This window comes from Lepisma saccharinum, chromosome 25 (assembly GCF_977018435.1).
Source record: "Lepisma saccharinum chromosome 25, izLepSacc3.1, whole genome shotgun sequence".
Classification (NCBI taxonomy): Eukaryota; Metazoa; Arthropoda; class Insecta; order Zygentoma; family Lepismatidae; genus Lepisma; species Lepisma saccharinum.
Genome location: NC_139253.1, coordinates 11723029 through 11746883, shown reverse-complemented (window position 1 = coordinate 11746883; position 23855 = coordinate 11723029). Strand labels below are relative to the sequence as shown.

At 36.3% G+C, this 23855-nt stretch overlaps 1 protein-coding gene across 6 annotated transcripts in view; it reads left to right on the top strand.

Annotated features, from left to right (window-relative positions):
* Window positions 1-238: 238 nt before the first annotated feature.
* The window catches only part of LOC145978889 (uncharacterized), a 63908-nt gene continuing 40291 nt past the window's right edge, over window positions 239-23855 (top strand). The window contains exons 1-4 of one of the 6 annotated variants that reach the window (XM_083111816.1): window positions 239-254; window positions 4402-4787; window positions 5565-6008; window positions 13676-14095. In XM_083111816.1, coding sequence (XP_082967942.1) covers window positions 4630-4787; window positions 5565-6008; window positions 13676-14095 — 1022 coding nt within the window. In that variant the 5' untranslated portion in view covers window positions 239-254; window positions 4402-4629. Of the gene's footprint in view, window positions 255-519; window positions 1256-1665; window positions 1867-4052; window positions 4788-5564; window positions 6009-13675; window positions 14096-23855 lie in introns of those variants that run through there. The other 5 variants (XM_083111818.1, XM_083111819.1, XM_083111817.1 and 2 more) reach the window with 5 other exon arrangements.

Sequence of the window (23855 nt, the reverse complement as noted above, 5' to 3'; positions counted from 1 at the left end):
GTTTCATATTATCGTCCATAGCACCGTAAGCGTAACCGGATGTTCCAGGGGAGCCAGACGAGTGCGCATGCTCCGCAGTAGCTCCGCCTTTAACACCGTCTATATTTCCTCTAACTAGTTGTGCATGTGGATATATCATTGAGGCTATTAGTAGCAATGGCTCCTACATACCACTCAACTTCTGCTAGATAGCTTTGCTCAAACGTTGAGTTCTGATGCATGGTATTGGAGGCGGCTGCAAGGAAATTGAAAAGGTGTGAATTTCTCTTACCAAAAGTATCTGGAATTTTTGCCCTTTGAAAATTTAATCTCTTTCGAATTTCTCTATTATTTTAATCTAAATATTAGATTTAGCTAGTTCCACTTTCCAATTGATGGCATAGTAACATAACCAGAGGAGTGGGGAAATATATCCAAATTTTTGTTCCTAATAATTAGTATCACATAATCTTCATAAAAGAAAATAAAAAAAACAACTTCCGAAATCGAGGGTGTAGAATGGAACACCGGACCCTAATAACACAGAGAATAATGTTGTTTGTGTATAATAATATTCTTGAAATTGAAGAATGCGAACACACGTAAAAATTACAACCGGCTGTTTCATTCTATTCCTCATCCTTATTGTCGCGATTAACCAAAAGTTGAACAAAAACTGTGCTAAATAACAAAATGAAATGGTGTGTTTGTGTGTTCAGATCTTTCCAGTCAGTTGATAAGAGCGATATAGAGAAGGGAGTCTAGAGCAGGGATTCCACATGTGATGGTGCATTTTGCTATTAAACACTTTATTGGATCATGTTTTTGCAGTAATGTACAATCCTGTTAACATAAAGTGGCATACTTTAAGGTTTGAACAGTTGAAGAATATGGCACTTATTTGAAGAGAAGTGTTAGATGATAGTGAACCTTAAAGAACATAATGAGCTCTTGGAAAACCCACTAGTGAACATTAAAGAACATCATAAGCTCTTGGAAAACCCACTATCAATATTAGAAGCTGTTATTTTGACAGATACTGTCATACTTGTCATCTGCTTTTGAGTTACAGTAAGGGGTCGGACATAATCGAGTTTAAATCCACTTCATGCACAGATAGGCTAATCAAGACTGGACCTACAGTTTAAAGTGTGATCGATTGATTACATGGTGGTGGCGTTACCACTACTGACTACACCAGGGGGGAGGTCCCTTAAAAGATTTATGTACACCATTTACATAAAATGTTTATCTGGAACTTTACTTTTCATCAAATGTATGTAACATTATTCTTTTTGTTATTCAATAAATATTTAATTTTTTACTTTTTTGACATTAATTTCCTTGGTAAAACTTCGGTATGGTCCCAACAGATTTCTTCATTTTTACACAAGAAACTACTTACGGAAATGAGTTTCTGTAGCATTTACAAGTTTGTGGAGGTATTTTCTTTCATCGTGCAATCTATTTCACTGGGAAATCATGTATTTTTTAACAGAAATATCTCTCCGACGCACAATTGTCATTCCTTTCATTTCCTTGGACTACGTGAACCAAATGTTGTGAATGTTTGATGACGTAACTCCCTGTCAGTGTTTCCAACCACACCGTTTTTAGCAAGAAGATGACAATTTTAACTATGCCTAACGTAACCGAACCTAACGTAACATTGCTGTGCATGGTTCGTGGGGATTTGTCGGTTGACAAGGTTGGAAACACTGCATACCCAATGATGATGTACCACACTAGTCAAGCTGTCTCGCCATATTGTGTCTTATGCAAACGAAAAAAGGAAGAGAAATAGTTACTTGTAATGTGAAAAATTCAAATTATTTTCATGAAAAAAGCATAATACCATCTTGAAGTATCTTTCGCAATGCAGAATAGGTAAGTACGAATGTTAAAAGTGATGAAATGAATGAGTGAGAGGTGTTGGGACCGTGTCAAAGTTTTACCATTTCCTTGCCATGACAGTTGTGTTTACACAAATTTTTTCAGCCTTAACTACACGTAAGCTAGATGATGAATATTGGCTGTTTTATATCTGATTATATAACATCTTTTTACAATTTATGTAATAACAATATTTTTTAGTTAAGAAACAAAGAACAAAATAGGTATTAACGTTGTCTTTCCTCCGTTTCTTAGTGTGTGGCTGCATACAGCAATACTCCATAGTTAAGCATGAGAGAAATTAAGTACTAATTAATTAATTTACATATTATTACAAATTGACCTATATTAACGCATTAAATAGATACACTTTTATTATATTTCTGAGACACTTGACTTGAACTGTTTCTCCAAATTATATTTCTAGATATGTGCCTAGTGATGTGACGAGTTAGTATGAAGTTAGTATGACTCTGGAACTAGCCTTTGTTATTTTATACTGGAACTATTCAAGTATCGGTATTGGTAGGAATCGGTCATGGTATCGATATCGGCTATGGCAAAAGGTAGTATCGGCTCAGCTCTAATAATAAGTTCTCCTCCATATTTTCTGAAATGATTCTAAGCCAAATGCCTTTCATATTATATGCTGCTAGCTTCGGGAATAGTTTTAATCACAATTTTTTCAAGAAAATATGTTATATTGTTCAATGGTTGTTACGGTTAGTCTTTTTCTGAAATTAAGTATTTCTTCCTTAAGTTGTGACTGTGGTCAGGCTAGGTATTTTGTTTCAGTCTCCATTCCTAAAGATTTTTAATACTGAAAACAGTAAATTGTACAAGAAATTTGAGGGTGGATAAACATACACCAAACCAAAGTGACCAACCATACTCCCTAACATTTTTTTTTACTTTTTATTTAATTAACAGATTTCATTGTTTTAAGTAATTTATTTGAAATTTCGGATTTTTTTTTTGAAAATGCAGAAACCACAAATGTTTAATATCTCGTATCCCGGAGCTGTTTTACCGTTTTGTTCAATGAAAGTACGCCACTGTGCAAATTAAGTTTTTTTCTTTTGGAGGGAGGGGGAGGGGTTCCCCTTAGTGGCATAATTGTAACTTAATTTCGGGGGTTAGGTATTTTGGGTATGCAAATTTGTATGTTACCAGTCAGTAACTAAAGTATAGCCTCGGACTCTTTAAGTGCCTTACAACATTGGTTATAACCTAGGTCACATTCTAAGAAGACAAAAACTCATACACAGAAAGAGCTGTCGAACTAGTAACACCGAAATCTTGACCAAATTTCTATTGCCAAGTTCCAATAATACCTGTAAAATATCAGCACTATGCCATGAAAACTTAAGTGGAAAATAGCCTGCTGTTGTCTCGGCTTGGTGAGAATGGAGTCCTTTTTGGCATACTTTTCGGAAATCTTTGATGACTTGACAATTAATGGACACGAATGATTTTTCAATTGTGCTTGTTACATAGTTCAGAAATGGTGTACTATATGCTTTCAATTTCCTTTTCTGATAGGGATAAAAACATCCCTGGTGGGGTTATAAATAATTTTCTTTTGTTGGGATAAATATTTTTGTGTGTGTGTGTGTGTGGGGGGGGGAATCCCTGACATCATCCCCATTAATTCACACACTGTCCGAAGTTAATGTAAAATTACTAACACCATTAAATCCAACACTCCTAATAAAATAATTCCAAGCACAATCTGAAAGGAAACCATCATCAAGAAACATTTCTACCTTGAAGATATACATTACCACAACATAGTTGCAGTGTCAAAAAGGATATAACTTAAAAATACCAGATAAACTTGTACATGACTGTGACACATTTTTTTCTCCTGCAACGACAGCAGAAAATTCATATTTTCAAAATATAGATATGAATTTCTTGGCGACGATCTTTCCTTTCTTTAATAATAAATTTTTTCATGGTGTTTGTAATTAGGGTTCTGCATGTGAGGTTTGACGCTGATAGGAATTTTTTATGTTTTTGTTTGGTTAGGAATGTTAAGTTTGGTACTGATGGTAATTTTACTCTTTTGTTTTGCTTGTTTGTTAGGTTTGATGGTGATAGTAATTTTACATTTTTGTTAGGTTTGGTGCTGTTGGAATTTCCATGTGTTCCTTGCATTTTGAGTGTGCATACAACCAGATTTTACAAAGCAAAATGGTGAACATTTTCTGGGATACCTCAGAGTTATTTTAGAGTGGCCACATTTTGGGACCAAATATTTCAACCATTTTGTTATTTAAAACATCAAAATCTATGAATAAAAAAAAAGAAGATAGTGTAATTTTCAAGGGTTACACTCAATTGTTGGCCTCTGATGTCAGTTACAATCCTAATACAATAGAAACTGTTATTGATGGTGTGAGTCCCACTACATTAGCATATTTTATGTGTTCTGATTACTTTGTCTAATATTTCTCCTCTGTTATTTGTAAATTGCCATTGCTATGGACTTATTTAATAACATTGTGAAAAGCTTTTAACGTACAGCCTTTCAGATGACCAACTTTGAGGAATGCATTTGCACAGCGACAGTAGCACTTGGAAGTAGGTGGGACCTCCATGCCAAACACCTGCTCTAATATGAAGAATAGCATTACATTGTGATTGCAGATAGGAAGCTGTGGTTCATGTTGCTGCAGATAAGGGACTAAGAACTCGGGAATCATATGAAGTGGACTTTAAGAGGAAAAAAAATTGCCACACCACGCTGTAGAGATGGAGGATGACACAGTAGCAGTGATGGAAGTTGAGGCTGAGAGTGAATGTGACATAGATAACGGCAAAGTTGAGGTAGAGCATATCTACATCAAGGAAGAATATTCGTCAGATATTAATGAGGACAAAACAGAATATGAAATAGTTCCAAATATCAGGTTGGTAGTGTTTTCTTTTGTTATTATTAAATGAAACATCCTTTTACAATGTGGCTCTAAATGACTGATACACCTTCAGTGGATCCCTGCAGTAAGTGACTTTTGGAATTTCTAACTTTCCTGTTGCATTTTTTGGGATTTGTTTGGTATAGCTACTATTACTAAATTATACAAAATTGTGCATTATTTATGCTCTAATTAAGTTTTTCTAAAAATTAAAAATAAAGAAATCTTTGTTAACGATTAGTCAATACGTGGCAAGTATTACGTTAATGTCACCTCTGGTAATCCTTTCCAAAAGTCAATTTCTATTCAGTTTCTCTTGTTATAACATTTGCATGTAAAGTGAATATTCTAAAAACTTGGCCATGTGGGGTGCTAAGTTTAACGTTAGCTAAAATATAGTGACCCTCTTACATACATGTTTAAATACATGAATTCTTCTAATAACTTGATCTGGAAAAACTGATAAAGTCACGGATTTTTTTGATTTTTTCTTATGGAATTGAAGACATGGTGGTCATTTTGTTCTGTATTTTATTTTTTACCCCTGAACATGTACAGGTAAATATAAACTTCCATGCAAATTGTCAAATAATATCTAAGTAAGCACGAAGGAAAAGCTTATTATTCATAAACATCCCAACCTCTTTATGGATGCACGTGGTAACTAAAGTCAGTAACTATAATATCAAGAATAATACCAAAATAATACTTTACCGCTAACTGAAAGTAGTTTTTAAGAAAATACCTAGCATTATCATGTTATATTTGCAGTCTGAGTCCGACCTGTGTAAATTCAAGCAACCAACCTGATTCTTCGTCATCGTTCAAGTGTACACACACCTTCCAAGGGAGCACAGTCATTGAAGTGAGTGGAACCTCTACACCAGAAAATTGCTCCAATGGCAAAGAGACTAACCCCGATGCATTTGCCAAGAGGCAATCGGTCAACTTCCCTGGATCAAGTGAAGAAACTAAGAACTTGAAAGATCCAATTGGTGTAGATTTTGACAGTGACAGAATATTGGAAAGAGTGAAAGTGGAATGCAACAGCTGTGACATGCCAGTTGCATTTGAGGAAGATGTTTTGCCTGAGACTACACATGGGTGTAATACATTTAATAATAGTGTTAAAGAAGAGAGCATTGAAATCAAGGAAGAATGTTCAGCAGACATCAACATTAACAATCCAGAAAAGGAAATAATTTCACAGAGCAGGTTGGTAATATATTATTTTTATTTATATAAAGAATCAGTTTTAATTTTAGTTGTTTTAACCTTTTAAGACACACAAAGATTCAGTCAGCATTGTCAGCGACTATGGACGTCCACAGGTAATTATTTCCAGGGGGGGAGGGGGAAGGATGCATATTTTCCTCCAAATAGTGATTCCCCCTCAAAAAACACTATTTCAGTCTGAAATTATATCATGTTTCTTCAATGAATTTATTATAATGAACATAAATTACTGTGACTTAAATGAAATTTTGTGTGAAATGTATAATTTTTAGGTACACATTCAATTTCCAGGGGGGGGGAGGGGCTTCCTGATGCCCAAATCACCAATCTGAATCAGAACTGGGTTGTTGAATGTGATAGTAAGCAAGACTTCAATATTGCTGGTGTTCAAGGATTATAAAAATAAGTGGTTTGTTTACATGTTTGGACCCTTTATAAAAGTAATCTCGCATTTCTCCATTCCACGTTACCTTGCATATTTTATTTTACATAATTTCCAAGGGCCGGCCCCTGTGGCAGAGTGGTTAGCACATTGCGCTACGATGCTAGGGGTCCCGGGTTCGAATCCTGGCCTGGGCATGGATATTTGTGAGTGTCCATTCATCAATTTCATCATATCATCACTCATCCCCATCTTCGCAAATTAGCCAAAAGTGGCACAAAAAGCGAAGTAAAATAAATCTAATCAAATCAACAATTTCCAAGGGCTACATTACAATAAATAAATACTTTGTGGTATATCACAGCACTAGTGTGACCATATTCTTTTCTCTCTACCAAATCTTTCGTGAGAGATCATATCGACAGGAGGGGTTGCAACCTCGATGTTGGATTAAAATATCATTTGGGTGTAGCATTTCAAATTTGATGGTCTGTTCGACCTTTAATTTCTTACATGATCTGAGTTCAAACCAGGGTGAGCCAGGTTGGTTTCTATCTCTTAATGTTTAAAATGTTTTAGTACGAAAGGACCAAATATTTATATTATATTTATCAGTGACGTGCAATGACGTCGACACTTGGGGTAGCAGTCAGTGGCGTGCTCAAGGGGGCTGGGGTTGGTGTGGATCACACCCCTATTCCTAAAAAGAAGAATGTCAATAACAGGAAAAGATTGCAAAATGATAAAAGAGTACTAAAAAATCCCACCCACATTCGAAAATAAAAAAAACTATTTGATTTCACTACTAAGCCAGAGGTCCTGGGTTCGAATCTCAGCTTGGCCATGGGTATTCTTTGTGTGTGTCCCTTCATCAATTTTATCATATCATCTTCGTGATTAGCCAAAAGTGGCGGAAAAGCAAAGTAAAATAAACCAAATCAAGCAGTCAATCAATGATTTGATTTCATTTTTGTTACTTAGCGTCGCTTTTTTGTCACAATTGGTTAACTGCGAAGATGATAAGATAAAATTAATGAAGGGACAAACACAAAGAACACCACGCCCAGGTAGGGGTTCAAACTCGGAACTCCTGGTATCATAGCGCACTGTGATAACCACTCCCCCACGGTTGGTTGATTTGGTGTTTTAAGTACACTTTGTTTTCAGAAACAAAATAGGAAATAAAACACACCTTTTTGTAATTCCTTCAATAATATTAATTTAGCTTTTTGAGTTCTGAGATACATTTTTCATTCCAAATTATTTCATTATTCACTGCAGAGTACAACACATAGGAGAAGAATGCGCACTCATCACGGGTTCGAATCCTGGCCTGGATTGTTCATATAAGGTCCCTTCATCAATTTCATCATATCATCACTCATCCTCATTTTCGCGATAACCAAATGTGGCAGAAAAGCAAAGTAAAATAAACCAAACCAACAGCTATATGCCCAAATAAATACATCCATATTTATGACTGTTAGAGGCCAAGAGTAGTATATTGAAATAAAACACTACTAAAATGAGAGTGAGAAAGAGCCCGAGCACATATTTGTAATTTAATCATTATATATTCCATACTTGAAAAAATAAAAATGAAAGAAAGCATAATATTATTGTCTGCACATAACACGTTCCCATTTCATAAATAATAAAACTACATCCCATATTATACATACATATTGTACAATGTGTAAAAGGTTGTGTAAATACAGAGAACATAAGTACTGCAGAAAATTTTGCCCTGAGTTCTTTAGAGGATTTACAAAGGAATCGAATGGAAACCAATCCCCTATCTGGCGTATAGGAAATAGACTAGGGGACCTGAAAGCCTGGGCTTTCAACCATTGCAGTGAGGGGCGATAGGACAAGGGAGGTAGAGGTAAAAATTTTCCTTTTTCCTTCGGGCGGCAGATTCTATCTGGAAACTGGTAAGGCGGAAGAAGAGCGAGCTAGGGTATCGAGCCAGCTTTGCCTGCAGATCACACCAATCGACGAGAAGCACGTGGAAAAGAAAGTGTTGCATATGAACTGTGGCTTTAACAAGACAATAAATATGGTGATTTGAATATAATTCGAAATGTGATATTGATTGATCTATCTCTGCTAGACTAGCTACTCCTCAGTGCACGTCACTGTTATATATGATATTAATTAATAATAATTACTATCAGTGGCGAAGCGTCCTATGAGGCCAGGAGGCCGGGCCTACCCACACCATTACTCTTTTAAAGGTGTCTTTACTTATTTCTTCAAAACATATGTAATGCAATGTAAGAGTTTGGAATTTTCGTTTATGATAATTACGAAAAAATTCTAACCCTGCTTAGTATACGAACTTTCCACGGAGTGAGGCACATTTGCTGGGAACTCTTCTCTTCACATTCTGTTGTATGGTCGTATATGCAGGAAGCCTAATCTTACGAGTACTGTACGTATGCTTATAACATGCTCGTCAGGTCGGCCTCGTGGTGTTACCCACTAGGACAAACAGAATATCAGCAACACTGCATTTCCGCCAGGGTTGGAAATTTGTGATGTACCAGCATTTTATATAAACAGTAGCCTGTGTTCGTGCAGAGAGATTTCTATTTCAATTGTACATTCTCCACATTTTATACGAAACTTAAGTTTTCCGTCCTTTCATCGACAAGAGTAAGGGAAATTGAAAATTATGGAGTACTGTAGTTCTGACTTCGTTTTCTGGTCAGAGTGCTGATGGTCTTGTCGATTCACCCAACACCGTAGTGTAAACAGAAAGTCTAAAAAACTTATATTTGTAAAGTAAGTGTTCATATCAAATTATGTAAATTAAAATCCTAGTTACACCCTATATTTACAAAGTAGATTTACTTTCACTGGAAATAGAATTATTTATTTTTATCATGAACGGGGATTCCCTCGCTTGTTCCCTGCCTGTGAAAACTTGCCTCTGCTCACAACGCTACAAGCATAGACATACTACTACTACAAGGCAGCAGGGCTCAGAGCGCGAAGTTCGTGGCGGTAGAGCTTTGTTTGTGAGTCGTGTTGTGTGCAGCGATCAGATTTATGCAAGAAATTGCTGGACTGAAATGCAAGAACAATTGAGTTCTTAATTGAGTGAAGATGTAATTATCGGTAAGGTAAGACCCACTTTTGTTCTTTCATGTTTCCTTCTTATAACAATAATTTCAAAAATGTTTTCAACTATATTTTCCTTTGCAAGTGTGACAGCAAAATATGAAAAATTTGAAAGTTGTTGAAACGTTCATTAATGCGTTAACACTGTCGTCGAATAGATATTGCAAGCAGACATTTTTTTATGCAGCCGACACAAGCGAAGAGGTAGGCCCTTTCGTTTACCCTGAAGAGATAACAAGAGCAGAGGGGCTTTGAGAGTACAATTGAAGGGAATACTTTTTTGGGGTTTAGGACAAAGAGTGCTATGGGATTATTCAGGTTCAAAGTCTGGCGGAACAGGCCATTTTTGTCACATTGCGTAAAAATTGAGATTCTATTCTCTCAAGCAACTACATTTATTATATATATAACCTGTTTATATGTTACAAGTAACCTGTCATGTTGCCATCATAGAAGGGTCCCAAACAAGGATCCTATTATCACGTAAAGGTGTCTACTCACACGAGGGGCAGAACAAACTACAATGCGAAGTATTCACACTGAATGAGAGTGGTCACCTTTACCTTTGTTTTTTCTTTAACGCTTCCGCCCCATAGTGGTCATTCTAACACATTACGAAGCCAGGTGACATGATTGTGGGCATGTCAATGTTTCTTGATCTTTAATTCATTCTCCATACATTCTCATCATCACAAATAACTGATCAGAACAAATAAGACGAAAATATTAAACATTTAAATTACGTATATTTACTTGCACATACAGGTGTCAGAAATTCATTTATCTGGAGAACCAAGGCTGGAATTAACTACAACCATTCCTTTGGTTAGACAACAGATAGCAATGGTGTTTTCCTCGGTGCAAGGAAGTCTTGCTCCAAAAAAACTAATTTAGCAACAGTAGTTCGTATCAAACTGACAGTCCCTGAAAGTGCGGAATTCTGTCTTCTGCTCACGGCACAAATGTCATGCTGACCCGAAAATTATAGGGTTCTTCTTCCCCTTTTCACCTCAATTGCAAAATAAATAAATCAATTTAAAAAAAAAAAAGTGATGAAGAATTGACAACAGGGCTCAACCACTATTCGTTGGATTTTCGAGATGTCTCATGATTGCTAGTTGTTTCTGGAGGTGTGTGCATAAATCACTCAGGGGTTGAGAAAATACAGACAAAAAACAATGAAATGAACAAAAATCTAGATCGATGACATCTGGTGGGCGGGAAGAGATAACGTCAAACAGACATAATTATCGTACTGATGGCCGGTAACAACGCTTTTGAAAATGTCTCCCACTGACAATTAAAGAATCATCCTGGAGAGAATTGAACCACTCTCCATGACATGACACCCCCCCCCCTCCCCTTTATTTTTTACAGATTCAAGCAACTATTGGAAATTATTGCACTTTTGTGCCTACCCTGCTAGCAACTGTACGCTTCGCCACTGATTACTATAATGGCAGAAAAGTGCATTGAATTTAGGATTCAATAATGAAGATAGTTATCCTTTTTATAGTAAATGAAAGTAGATTTATTTATTGGAAACATTATTATTAAAACATTAAACAAGAAAATGATTCTCTGCAAGAATGGTCAATATGGAGAAAAAGTTTACTCATACAAAAAAGAAAAAAAAAATGGATAAGGGACAGATATAAAGTCGCTTGCAATAATGATGATGAGTAATGATTAGATGAAATATATGAATTAAGTATAAGTATAAAAATCTGGCGGTCAGGTAAAACTTTATACACAAGTTTCGTAAACCATTGTGGTTAGAACATTTAATGATAATGTACATAAATATAGTGCCTGTGGGTGCTGGTAGAAACCCCTGGTTACAAGATTAATGATAAGCAATGTGCTCAATAGAGTATGTTCTTATTTATTGGTGCTGGGGATAAAAGAGAAACAGCACAAAATAACATTTTGTCTCTTCATTCACACATTCAAGGTGTCTATGAGTCTGGAAATTCTGGGAAAGTCTGGAAAAATAAACATTTTTTTTGTAGTAGTGCACTAAAAGTAGGTTTTTAAACTAAGCAAAAGAATAAATAGCAAGAAATTTTAAATTTGTTGTGGACATACCATACTTTACTTTGAAATATTACCAGTAGTTAGAGTAGAAAACTACTCTAGGAAAATGGGGTGATTTAGAAATTACTGCAGTAAGTGACTATTGGAATTTCTAACTTTCCTGTTGTATTTTTTGGGCATTGTTTGGTATAGCTGCTATTAGTAAATTATACAAAATTGTGCATTACGAGGGTCACTATTTATATTTTGAGCCTAACAATGAAAAAACAGGAATTTGGAATTGAAAACTGCTTTATTGTTTTTCGAAGTATTCTCCTTTATGGTCAATACACTTTTGCATTCGTTCGAACCATTTGTCAAAGCAGTTTTTCCAATCTTCTTGAGACACCTCCATAATATGGTTTTTGAACGCATCAACGGCGTCTTCCGCCGATGAAAATCGTTGTCCACGCAATTTATTCTTGACATTCGGGAACAAGAAGAAGTCATTGGGTGCCAAATCAGGACTGTACGGCGGATGACCCATCAATTCGATTTTTTGACTGTTTATAAAGTTGGTTGTTAGACGAGATGTGTGACAGCTGGCATTGTCTTGATGAAGAATGATCCGACGGCGTTTGTTTGTTTTCCGTATTTGACCGAAGACCTCCGGAAAACAAATTATTGTGTACCATTCAGAGTTGACCGTTCTACGTTCCTCTAAAGGCACAGTTGCCACATTACCAGTTTTCTCGAAAAAACAGGTGACCATTTGTTTTGATGTACTTCGAGCGCGAACAAGTTTTGTTGGATTGGGTTCATCTTGAAACACCCATACAGTCGACTGCTGTTTACGTTCCGGCTCATATGCATATATCCATGATTCGTCACCTGTTACAATCTTATATACGTCTTTTGAAGCACCACGATTGTATTTATTGAGCATTTGTTTACACCAATTGACGGGAGCGTCTTTTTGAGTTTTTGTCAAATTGTGTGGGATCCAACGAGAACATACCTTTCTCACAGCTAAATGATCATGTAATATTTTATATATGCTGGTGGAACTAATGCCTATGGTTGCCTCAATCTCACAGTGTGTCACATGACGATCTTGCAGTATTAGGTTTTGCACCGCATCAATGTTTTCTTGAACAACAACTGATTTTGGACGACCTTCGCGAATCTCGTCGGTGAGCGAATGGCGGCCACGATTAAATTCATTATACCAGCGTTTCACAGTGACAAAGGATGGGGCTTCATCTCCAAATGTGGAAGTAAGTTGATCGATGCACTCTTGTCTTGATAATCCACGTCGAAAATCGTAAAAAATCATCGCACTAAAATGTTCACGAGTTAATTCCATTTTATTGTTGTCGCGCAATCTCCAAGGCAACATAAACAACACAAATGAAGCTATTGACAAAACATTTGAAGTACGTTATGGTCAATAATGCCAGACGATTCCGTGCAAACGTCAAATCGCGCCTAACTTCAATCAGTGTTGCCAAGGCTCAAAATATAAATAGCGGCCCTCGTATTTATGCTCCAATTAAGTTTTTTTTAAAAAAATTAAAACTAAAGAAATCTTTGTTAACCATTAGTCAATATGTGGCAAGTATTACGTTAAAGCTCACTTCTGGTAATCCTTTCCAAAAGTCAATTTCTATTCAGTTTCTCTTGTTATAACATTTGCATGTAAAGTGAATATTCTAAAACTTGGCTATGTGGGGTGCTAAGTTTAACGTTAGCTAAAATATAGTGACCCTGTTACATACATGAATTAATCTAATAACTTGATCTGGAAAAACAGTAAGTCACGGAATTTTTTATTTTTTCTTATGGAATTGAAGACATGGTGGTCATTTTGTTCTGTATTTTATTTTTTACCCCTGAACATGTACAGGTAAATATAAACTTCCATGCAAATTGTCAAATAATATCTAAGTAAGCACGAAGGAAAAGCTTGTTATTCATAAACATCCCAACCTCTTTATGGATGCAGGTGGTAACTAAAGTCAGTAACTATAATATCGAGAGTAATACCAAAATAATACTTTACAGCTAACTGAAAGTAGTTTTTTAAGAAAATACCTAGCATTACCATATATTATATTTGCAGTCTGAATCCGACCTGTGTAAATTCAAGCAACCAACCTGATCCTTCGTCTTCGTTCAAGTGTACACACACCTTGCAAGGGAGCAAAGTCATTGAAGTGATTGGAACCTCTACACCAGAAAATTGCTCCAATGGCAAAGAGACTAACCCCGATGCATTTGCCAAGAGGCAATCGGTCAACTTCCCTGGATCAAGTGAAGAAACTAAGAACTTGAAAGATCCAATTGGTGTAGATTTTGACAGTGACAGAATATTGGAAAGAGTGAAAGTGGAATGCAACAGCTGTGACATGCCAGTTGCATTTGAGGAAGAAGTTTTGCCTGAGACTACACATGTTAAAGAAGAGAGCATTGAAATCAAGGAAGAATGTTCAGCAGACATCAACATTAACAATCCAGAAAAGGAAATAATTTCACAGAGCAGGTTGGTAATATATTATTTTTATTTATATAAAAATCAGTTTTAATTTTAATTGTTTTAACCTTTTAAGACACACAAAGGTTCAGTCAGCATTGTCAGCGACTATGGACATCCACAGGTAATTTTTTCCAAGGGGGGGGGGGGGGTGGCAAAGGAAGCATATTTTCCTCCAAATAGTGATTCCCCCTCAAAAAACACTATTTCAGTCTGACATTATATCATGTTTCTTCAATGAATTTATAATAATTAACATAAATTACTGTGACTGAAATGAAATTTTGTGTGAAATATATAATTTTTAGGTACACATTCAATTTCCAGGTTGGGGGGTGGGGCATGGCCCCTCCTTCCAGATGCCTAAATCACCAATCTGAATCAGAACTGGGTTTTTAAATCTGATAGTAAGCACCACTTCAATATTGCTGATGTTCAAGGATTATAAAAATAAGTGGTTTGTTTATATGTTTGGACCCTGTATAAAAGTAATCTCGCATTTCTCCTTTCCAATTATCTTGCATATTTTATTTTACACAATTCCCAAGGGCTGCATTACAATAAATAAATACTTTGTGGTATATCACAGCACTAGTGTGAACATATTCTTTTCTCTCTACCAAATATTTCAATAGAATAGGTCTGCTTGGTTTGGGAAATTTAACAAATTAAACTTTTGTCAGAAATTAAGTTCTTTGTAATTTATTTATTTATGCTTTGCACCTCTACAGAGGATTGAACCTCCAATTACAGAAGGGGTACACTGTGTTTGATTAATACAATAGAAGTTACATGGAAATATACAAGCACATATTCATTCATTCACGTACAATACATATAACATACAACATACGTAACACTTATCTACATACATTTAGGCAAGAGGTTTATACGTAATTCCGTATCACGCCGCAGACGTGAATCGAACCTAGGACCCGGGTATCATAAATAAATAAGCTAATCACGTTTTAAAAAGGGTCCCGCTGAAGCATTGAAAAAAGAGCTTCTTAAAAGCTCATCGCGACAGCGTCCTTCAGCGGAGTTGTAAAAACTCAGCTGACATTGCATTAGAAAATGAAATAAGGAATCAGCGTTCTTCCTCAGGATTGCCGTTGCGAGAGGACGTGATCGAAGCAACCGTCGTAACGGCCGATAGTTCGAATTTCACATAAATAGGTCGCGTGAGAAAATATCAGCCTTAGTTGTCTTAGTTGTCTTCCGTCAGTCAGATGAAGTAGTTATTACAAAAGAAATCCGTGTCTAGTTGTTTGCAGTTTATGCGAGAGAGCTCCAAAGGCATTGTAAGTTCAGAAAAAGGAGCAAACGAACGATCGGGAAGTTAAAGTTATCGTTAGAATATCGGTCGGCGAAAGTACAGAGTTTGGAGCCCGGAGTTGCTTCCTCGTCCGTTTTCTTTCAGAGTAGGACCACGTCGATCCAAGGACCAGCGGAGAAGAGATCGCCGTAGAACTCCAGGTAACGAACATTCCTTGTCTTTCCTTCCCCTGCCTGTTCAGTCAAAGGTAGTGTTTAAATATATGTCCGTGTGTTCTTCTTTACGGGGCTAGTCCCCTTGCAGTTTTAGTTACAACGTTCCTCTCGCCTAGCAAGCGAGTGGCAAAGGCTTTCATAGCCTATCTTCGATCCCCCCTCTTAGACTTTATACGATTCACACAACACATTATGTGTGTTGCCTAACCCTACAGCGATGGCAGAACTGCTATTGGAAATTTTATATTAAAATCCACTCTTTGCCGTAGAGCTAGGGAAAAATCGTTTTTCATGTTATCCACAGTCAAACTTCGCAATTTTGTCTGTGAGGATCATCTTATAAGCTGAAAATAATCTTTCAACAAAATCATAGTCAGTGGTGGAAACTTCAATGCTGAAATGTTAGTTTGCAAGGCGTGAATGCCATAAAGCACCAAAGTGACGCGAAAGTGAGCAAAACAACACAGATCAGAGCACTTTGGATTGTACAGATAACAGTGGCACCAGACATTTTGCTTTGTTTAGAGCTTTGAAAAATCACCATGGACTTGGAGGAAGGGAAATCGACAGAGGATTTCAAACACGTTCGTCATTGAATTTTTTCGTGACCAAACAAAGCAAATGCCTCTGTGTGACAAAATCCTGTAAAACCTTTAAAAATATATAAGAACCTAAAAAAAGGCTTGATTTAGGTGTGTAAACCTAAAATAGGTCCTAACAAGTGAAATAGTTTTTTAGGCACACTAGAATTTTGAGCAAAATAGATAAATCTAGCCTCCCTAGACTCAACGTAAATGATACGCATCTGCCCTTCTCCATTATTGTTAAGAATCTGGGTGTGATACTCAACCACCATCTCACCTGGGCAGAACACGTTAACTCGGTATCTAGCTTTCGGTGTTCGGCTCAAAAACTTTCTCCATGTATTTATTTATTCAAATTTCAGTTACAGCACTCGTATGGCCATTTTACACTGAAATTTATAATAAATCAACAAGAACAAGTCAAGATGGTTTTAGGTAAATACAAAGAGGGATACATATAAACAGATAAGACATAAACAAGGAAAGAAACAAAAGATTTACAAATTCGTTCTTAGAGAGGATGGGAAAATACTTTCAGGGGCAAAAATGTCGATGTTTGTGGGTAGTTTATTATAGAACTGTGGCAGCCTGTGGATCAGAGAGTGCTGTATAAGGGAAAGCCTAGTGGTAGAGGTCTGGAACAATTCAGTGTTTCGGGTCGATCGAGAGGGAACTCTGAAGTTGAATTCTGTAAGCAGAAATTCGGATCTTAGTTTTCCATTGATAATTTTATAGAAAAATTTCATATCGTGTCGGGTCTGCAGTAACTGAATGTTCCAAGTAGTCAGGATGTCAGGTTTCTGAAGATGCTGCAGAGAAGGAATTCTATGACAAACAATGGCGGTAAAGAAGCTGAGGACGGAATCCATGCTAGAAAGATTGGTATTGGAACCCATGGCCCAGACTGGAGAGCAGTATTCGAGAATCTGAGAAATGAAATGAAAAACAGGCTAAGAGAAGTTGGAGTATCAATTTCAGTGAATCTTAGAGGAGGCCTAAGAGGTACATTGCACTTTTAGTTGTACATGTAGCTGCGATGTGTTCCTTAAAGTTCAGTTTTTCATCTATGATAACACCTAGATCGTTTTGGTTCGCAACTGTGGTAATATAATTGTTTTCAAGAAAATAATGAGAATGTATTTTGCTCTTTTTTAAAGAGACTGTGAGGGAGGAACATTTCTGCGGGTTAAGTTGTAGATTCCACTGCTTACACCATGTGACAAGTTCGGAAAGTGCATTCTGGAGAATAACAGCATCTTGTGTGGTTGAGAAATAAACTGTTGAATAAGTGCAGTCTTTTATCTCCACAGGCTGATTCAGATTTGTACTTAATTTTCATGGGGACGCGTGGTTTTTGCTTCCTTGAATTTAACAATGTAAAGAATTTCTTTGGATTGGTAAGGCACTGTGCTGTTACGTTGTCTACCTAGTTCTTTTATTTTTTCTTAAGTAAATACTTGGAGTGACATGTAATGCTACAGAAGGTTTGGTGTGTATGCACATTGGGGCTTTGTTTCCACAGGTTCCAGGCTTCCTATTTGTTTTTTAACACCAGGAGAACTTCATTGTCAAACCACACCGGATATTTTTTCGATTTCGGTTTCCTGGCTGGCACGAAGTCATCAATCACGGCATGCAGTACGTCAACAAACATCTCCACTGATTTGTTGACGTCATCATCCTGCACCAGACACCAAGGGTAGAAATGAACAGCTCCGCGAATGTCCTCCCAGGGTGCATTCCACCACAGGCGATAAGGCTGCTTTTGTGGTCGAGACTTTCTCTTCTCCGTGGGGGGCAGGTACACAAGGACATCTAGCGAGTCATGGTCCGATTGTAAAATGTTTCTTTCCAGGGTTATTTCTGGATCAGGCAGGGTTGCCAGGACGTAGTCTAAGTTGCTATCACCGCATGTCTTATGCATGTTGAATTGCTTCAAACCAATGCCATTCACGAATGTGTCCATAAACCATTGATCAGCCGGGCAGTTTGGAGTACCAGACGTGGGGGTGTTCCAATCGACGGAAGGTTAAAGTACAGGGTTATTTCTGGATCGGGCAGGGTTGCCAGGACGTAGTCTAAGTTGCTATCATCGCATGTCTTATGCATGTTGAATTGCTTCAAACCAATGCCATTCACGAATGTGTCCATAAACCATTGATCAGCCGGACAGTTTGGAGTACCAGACGTGGGGGTGTTCCAATCGACGGAAAGGTTAAAGTCACCAAAAAGCATTACGGCACCACACATTAAGGCTGCCAAGACTGAATCCCTGCAGGCTTACAGAATTTGCACGGGAGAGTTTCTGTTCGGTCGATAATATGAACCAATTAAAATTGTCTTACCTTTCTCCATGTTAAGTTCAACCCACACGATTTCACAGTCACGGTTCAGATCCTTTTGAATTTTGCTTTTCCACTTCACATTCACGCACACCATCACACACCCTCCCATTCCAACTGGCCGATCATTTCGAAAACTATTGATTCGCAAAAGGCAATTCATTGTCTGGAACAGTATCGTTCAGCCAGGTCTCCGTAAACACCAAGCAATCATAGTTCAACAGCTCCGTCAGGTGAGTAGTACAGTCGGTGAATTTATTTTTTATGCTTTGAGCATTTTGGTAATAAACTGAGAGGGAGGTAGAGTTCCGTTGGAGGGGCCCTGGGTTCAGATGAACGTCACCACACAGGAGCGCGAGGCACAGGAAGTGACTGTAGCTGGCGAGGGTTGTTGACTTACCTTGAGGGTGCGAGTTCCATTATACCGGCGGCCGAGACATGGCTGCGGAGAGCTCGGGAACAATTTGAATAGCAGGAACAAAGTAACTTCTGTAACCAAGTATCCAGTTGGTGATTACAGGATCCCTAGCCCACAATGACGAGCCAGGGTGTAACTTCACAGTTTCATGACATTGCAAAACACAAATGGCACAAAACACTACAAGAACACAGGCTAAACTTGAGGAGCGAAGAAACGTAGTTCATCTCCCATCCACCATCTTGACTCCAAACCCATTGTTGACTATTGCAACATTGATTTCTTGGATGTCAATCACGAGCAAGCTAAACGACTTCTACGAATTCAAAATGCCTGCATTCTTTCATTTTCGATCTAAAATATTCAGAGCATTTGACATCGTACTCTGCGAAGGTCGAGTGGCTTAAATTAAGTGATAAACATAATTTTCATAAGTTAATTTTACTGTACAAAATCCTCCAAATAAAAGACCCGCAATATCTCTATAACCGATTTCAACATCTTTCCGACTTTCACAGCTGCAACACCAGATCGCGCGAAAGGTCTCTGCTCTCCATTCCACTCCACAAATCCAACTTTTATGCAAATTCTTTTACTCTTACCTCAGCAGGCATTTGGAACAAGTTGCCACCTGAAATTCATGTTTCTTCCTCAATTGTGAAGTTCAAAAAATTGTTAAAGTTACACATATTATACAATGAAAATTAAATGTTTGATTTCCCTAATAATATGGCAGGTGCAGAGAATGATAGAAGGACGTAAGGCACAAAAATGATTTAACGTAATAGTTAAGATGAATTATTGTCAAAGTATACCGTTTTGGACTGTGTTTTAAGTAAGTAATGTTGGACTGTGCTTAAGTAAGTGTAGTGTTATGTATTTGCTTGTACGTGTGTAAGGGTAAAAATGGGTATGTGGGAGTGTGAGTGCCCGTATCTATAAGTTAGATTACCATTCTTATATGTATTTTTGTTTGTATTTTTTATTTCTGTAATTTTTATATATTTTTTTCTTTCTTTTTCAATATTTTAATTATTTCACATTCAATTTTTTTTGTAAACATGGTCAAGTGGAAGAAAAGGCACCACAGCCTTAACGTCGCTATGTAAAAGAATACAAAATAAATAAATAAATAAAACTTCATCAGTTCTTGCATCTTTTAACGAAACGCTGACATAACTTATTATTTCTTACATAGCTGTAAAGGAAAAAATAGATTAAAAACCTAAAATCTGCTCATAATTTAATCAATATGAAAAAACCTTACCAACACTTTGCTCACAGATACTTCTCAGACAGGCACGTATCTAGAAATATGTTTCGGGGGTGGGGGGGGTGTCCGAACCAAGTGTCTCATAATAATAATAATAATGGTTAAACAAAAATAATTATTATTAAATTTGAAATAGTGTGAATTAAGATATTCAAATTACTTAATATATTTTTATTACATGAATAGGTAAAAGTATAGTATAAGAATAGTGATATAACAGCACTTATTCATTATCTAGCTTACGTGTAATTAAGGTTGGCAAAATTTGTACAAAAAAAACCCTGCCCTGGCAACGAAATTAATGTCTAATAGATGAAGAAGTGGATATTTATTAAATATAAAAAAAAGGTTGTTAGATTCAGTTGACGAAAGGAAAGTTCCTGGTGATACTTTATGAATGTTACGTTGTAAGTAGTATTAAATTTTGCATAAATTTACTTTGCGACTATCATTCAAAGTAGTACGATTACAATATAATCCTTGTCTTCCCATACGTTTGGCAGAAATAAATAACCCTGGATTAAAGAACAAGTATATTTTCATTATTTAATTTTATTTATTTTATAATTTTCATTATTTAATTTTTATAGTTAGTGAGTCTTTTGGAGGGGTTTGGACCCCCTGGACACCCCCCAAATACGTCCATGTTCTCAGATGATCTTTATCAATAATTTTCTCTTACCTTTAAGCAAAGAAAGCAATATCCTAATCTATTATTTAACACTTGACAACAATAACTAAGAATATCTAAATTTGAAGTAAAGAATTTTGCTTTTTTTTTCCGACTCTTGGAAATTAAAATGAAACATAAGAGAATACAAATACAAGTAAGCTTCACCTAACTTATTAATAAAAAAGAAAAACCAATTAAAGTTCAATTAAAGTTTTTATAGTTTAGATTGGGACAAGAAATATGATTTTAATGCCGCGAACATTTCTACCTCTCTTTCTACAGCAGGGAAAAGTGACAGCCATTTTACACCTTTACCTCATCTTCATTTCTTCCATCCTTTAAAAGCTGAACCATTGATAAAATTAGTCTTTCGTTTCTTTACTTCAGAAAAGTAGATATTACTTAGTAATGAAAATTCTCACCACGTGCTTGTGTATTGCGTATGTATTAATACTATCAGATTATATATTATAGATACTCGAGTTTAGACTGCAATTAAAAATTAGCCAGTAGACCTACATAAAAAAGTGCAAATTTAGGATATTCAATTCTGCGTTAATCTATGCTAACCAAATCTTTTTTCGAGTAGACCTTATATTTTATATCGTTGTGAGAACAAAAAAAGGGCCTTTTTTTTTTAGTTTTGCAAATGATCGCTCTCTTTGAAATTCTGTAAATCAAAAACGGTTTGTCTGATCGTTGTGACATTTTAGTGCAGTGGAGGCAGAAAGGTTTTAAACGCAACTCTTAATTTTAAAGTTTTTAAAATTTGTCAAAATACCATTTTCTTCACTTTTGCGAAACAAAACTTTTTCTCAGTATTGGGTAGCCCAATAAATACAATATTGGTCTTGTTTTGAAGCTCTTTGCATCTGTTTTTAAAATGCATTATTATTGTCAATTCACATTGCGAAACCGATTTTATACATATTTTTTTCAGCGGAATAAAGCTGTATGTGGAACGTGGCAACACTGCAAGCATTGACTCGCTGTGCGAGCCCGAAGTTTTCAAAGTTCAACGGAAATAGCTGTGTGCTGTGAAATGTACACTCCAAATAGTAGCCATTCAAGAAATTAGATGGAAAGGCTGTAATCACAAAGAAGAAAGACTATTCTTTATACTATAGCTGCAATAGCGAAAAAACAGGTCACCTAGGAACTGGCTTTATGGTACGAAAGGAAATCAGGAAAAATGTATTAAGCTTCACACCTCACAACGACAGGATCTGCAAACTTAGAATGAAGCGTAAATTTCATTATCTTTCTGGTTCGATACCTGGTGGAGGCACATAGTGGTTCAGATCCCACTTTAAACTGTAGGTCCAGTCCCGATTAGCCTTTCTGTGCATAAAGTGGACTTAAAACAACAAATCAATCAAGCAAATCATTATCTTTCTTTAATGTGTTCATGCCCCTATGGAGGACTCATCTGACGAAGATAAAAGTCAATTCTATGAAAACTTACAGTTGATACAAGATCAGACAACTAGACACGATCTGACAATACTAGGAGATATGAATGCAAAAGTAGGACGTGAAAATTCATTCAATGAATGGTGGGACGAGAAGAATCAAGCAAGAATGAAATGCTTAAACAGAACAAGAGCAAACCAAGAAGATTACATACAAAAAAGGAAAAATGCCACAAAGATCTGTAAAAGATAAAAGAAAGAATGGATAAATAATAAAATTAAAGAAATCAAAGAATCAAGTAGGAAAAATGAAACTAGGAAATTCTATAAAGAAATGAAATTTTTTAACAGGAAAAATTTAATGATTCCACTATGTAAAAATAAACAAGGAAAATTAATTTCAGAAAAGAAACTAGTGTTGGAAAGATTGAAACAATACTTTAGCGAAATTTTAAACAATGAAGAAACACATGACAATACCTACCTAAGAAATGTAAATCAGATAAATGATGAGGAGATCGATGTCCCAACATTTACGGAAATAAATGTCATAATAAATAAGCTAAAGAATAATAAAGCTACAGGCCCAGACAATATCTCAGCAGAACTAATAAAAATGGGTGGACGAACCTTAAAGAAAAACATTTATGACCTTATACTTAAAATATGGAAAAGTGAGCAGATCCCAGATGACTGGCTAGAGGGAATAATTTGCCCTGTATTTAAGAAAGCTGATCGTAAAGACTGTAGGAATTATAGACCAATAACTTTGTTAAATGTAATGTATAAAATATAAGTTATCTTATTGTATAACAGACTAAATGAGTTTTTAGAACATCAAATTGATGAATATCAAATGTGCTTCAGATCTAACTGATCAACCATAGACAATATTTACATGATAAAAAAAAAAAAGGTAAAGTGTTCCCCTGTGCATAGCACCATGCCATGAAGGCGTGTAGGGGGTGTGGGGGTAACGCCCCACACTTTCTTAATCCAGTCGTGAGTGGGAGTGATGTGATCAGCATCATGCCCCTGACTGCCTTTACCCCCAGGTACTCATGTTATTTGATGCTGGGTGGGCGCCGGGGCCGCTTCCAATGTTAGAAAAGTTCCCGGTTACATGATACGACAGATATATGAAAAATGTCATGAATTTAATATAGAGCTATAATGTGTTCATAGATTACACGCATGCCTATTAAAAGATTATTAATCCCTGAATGCCTATTAGACTTTATAACATTCCAGTAAAACTAGTAAACCTGATCCAAATTATACTGCAGAATACTAGAGCCAAAGTGAAAATAAGTAATGATCTTACTGATCAGTTTGAAGTAAAATCCAGAGTGAAACAAGGTGACGCTTTGTCAGCTCTTCTATTCAGGATCGTAATGGATGTAATAATATCCAAACTTGAAGTACGAGGTAATATCTGTACCCGATTAAAACAGCTATCTGCCTAAGCTGCTGATATATTAATAATGGCGCGAACAAAGCAGGCCATGTTAGGCATATCCATTGAAAAATGAGGCAATAAAATATGGTCTAATAGGAAATGAAAGTAAATCAAAAT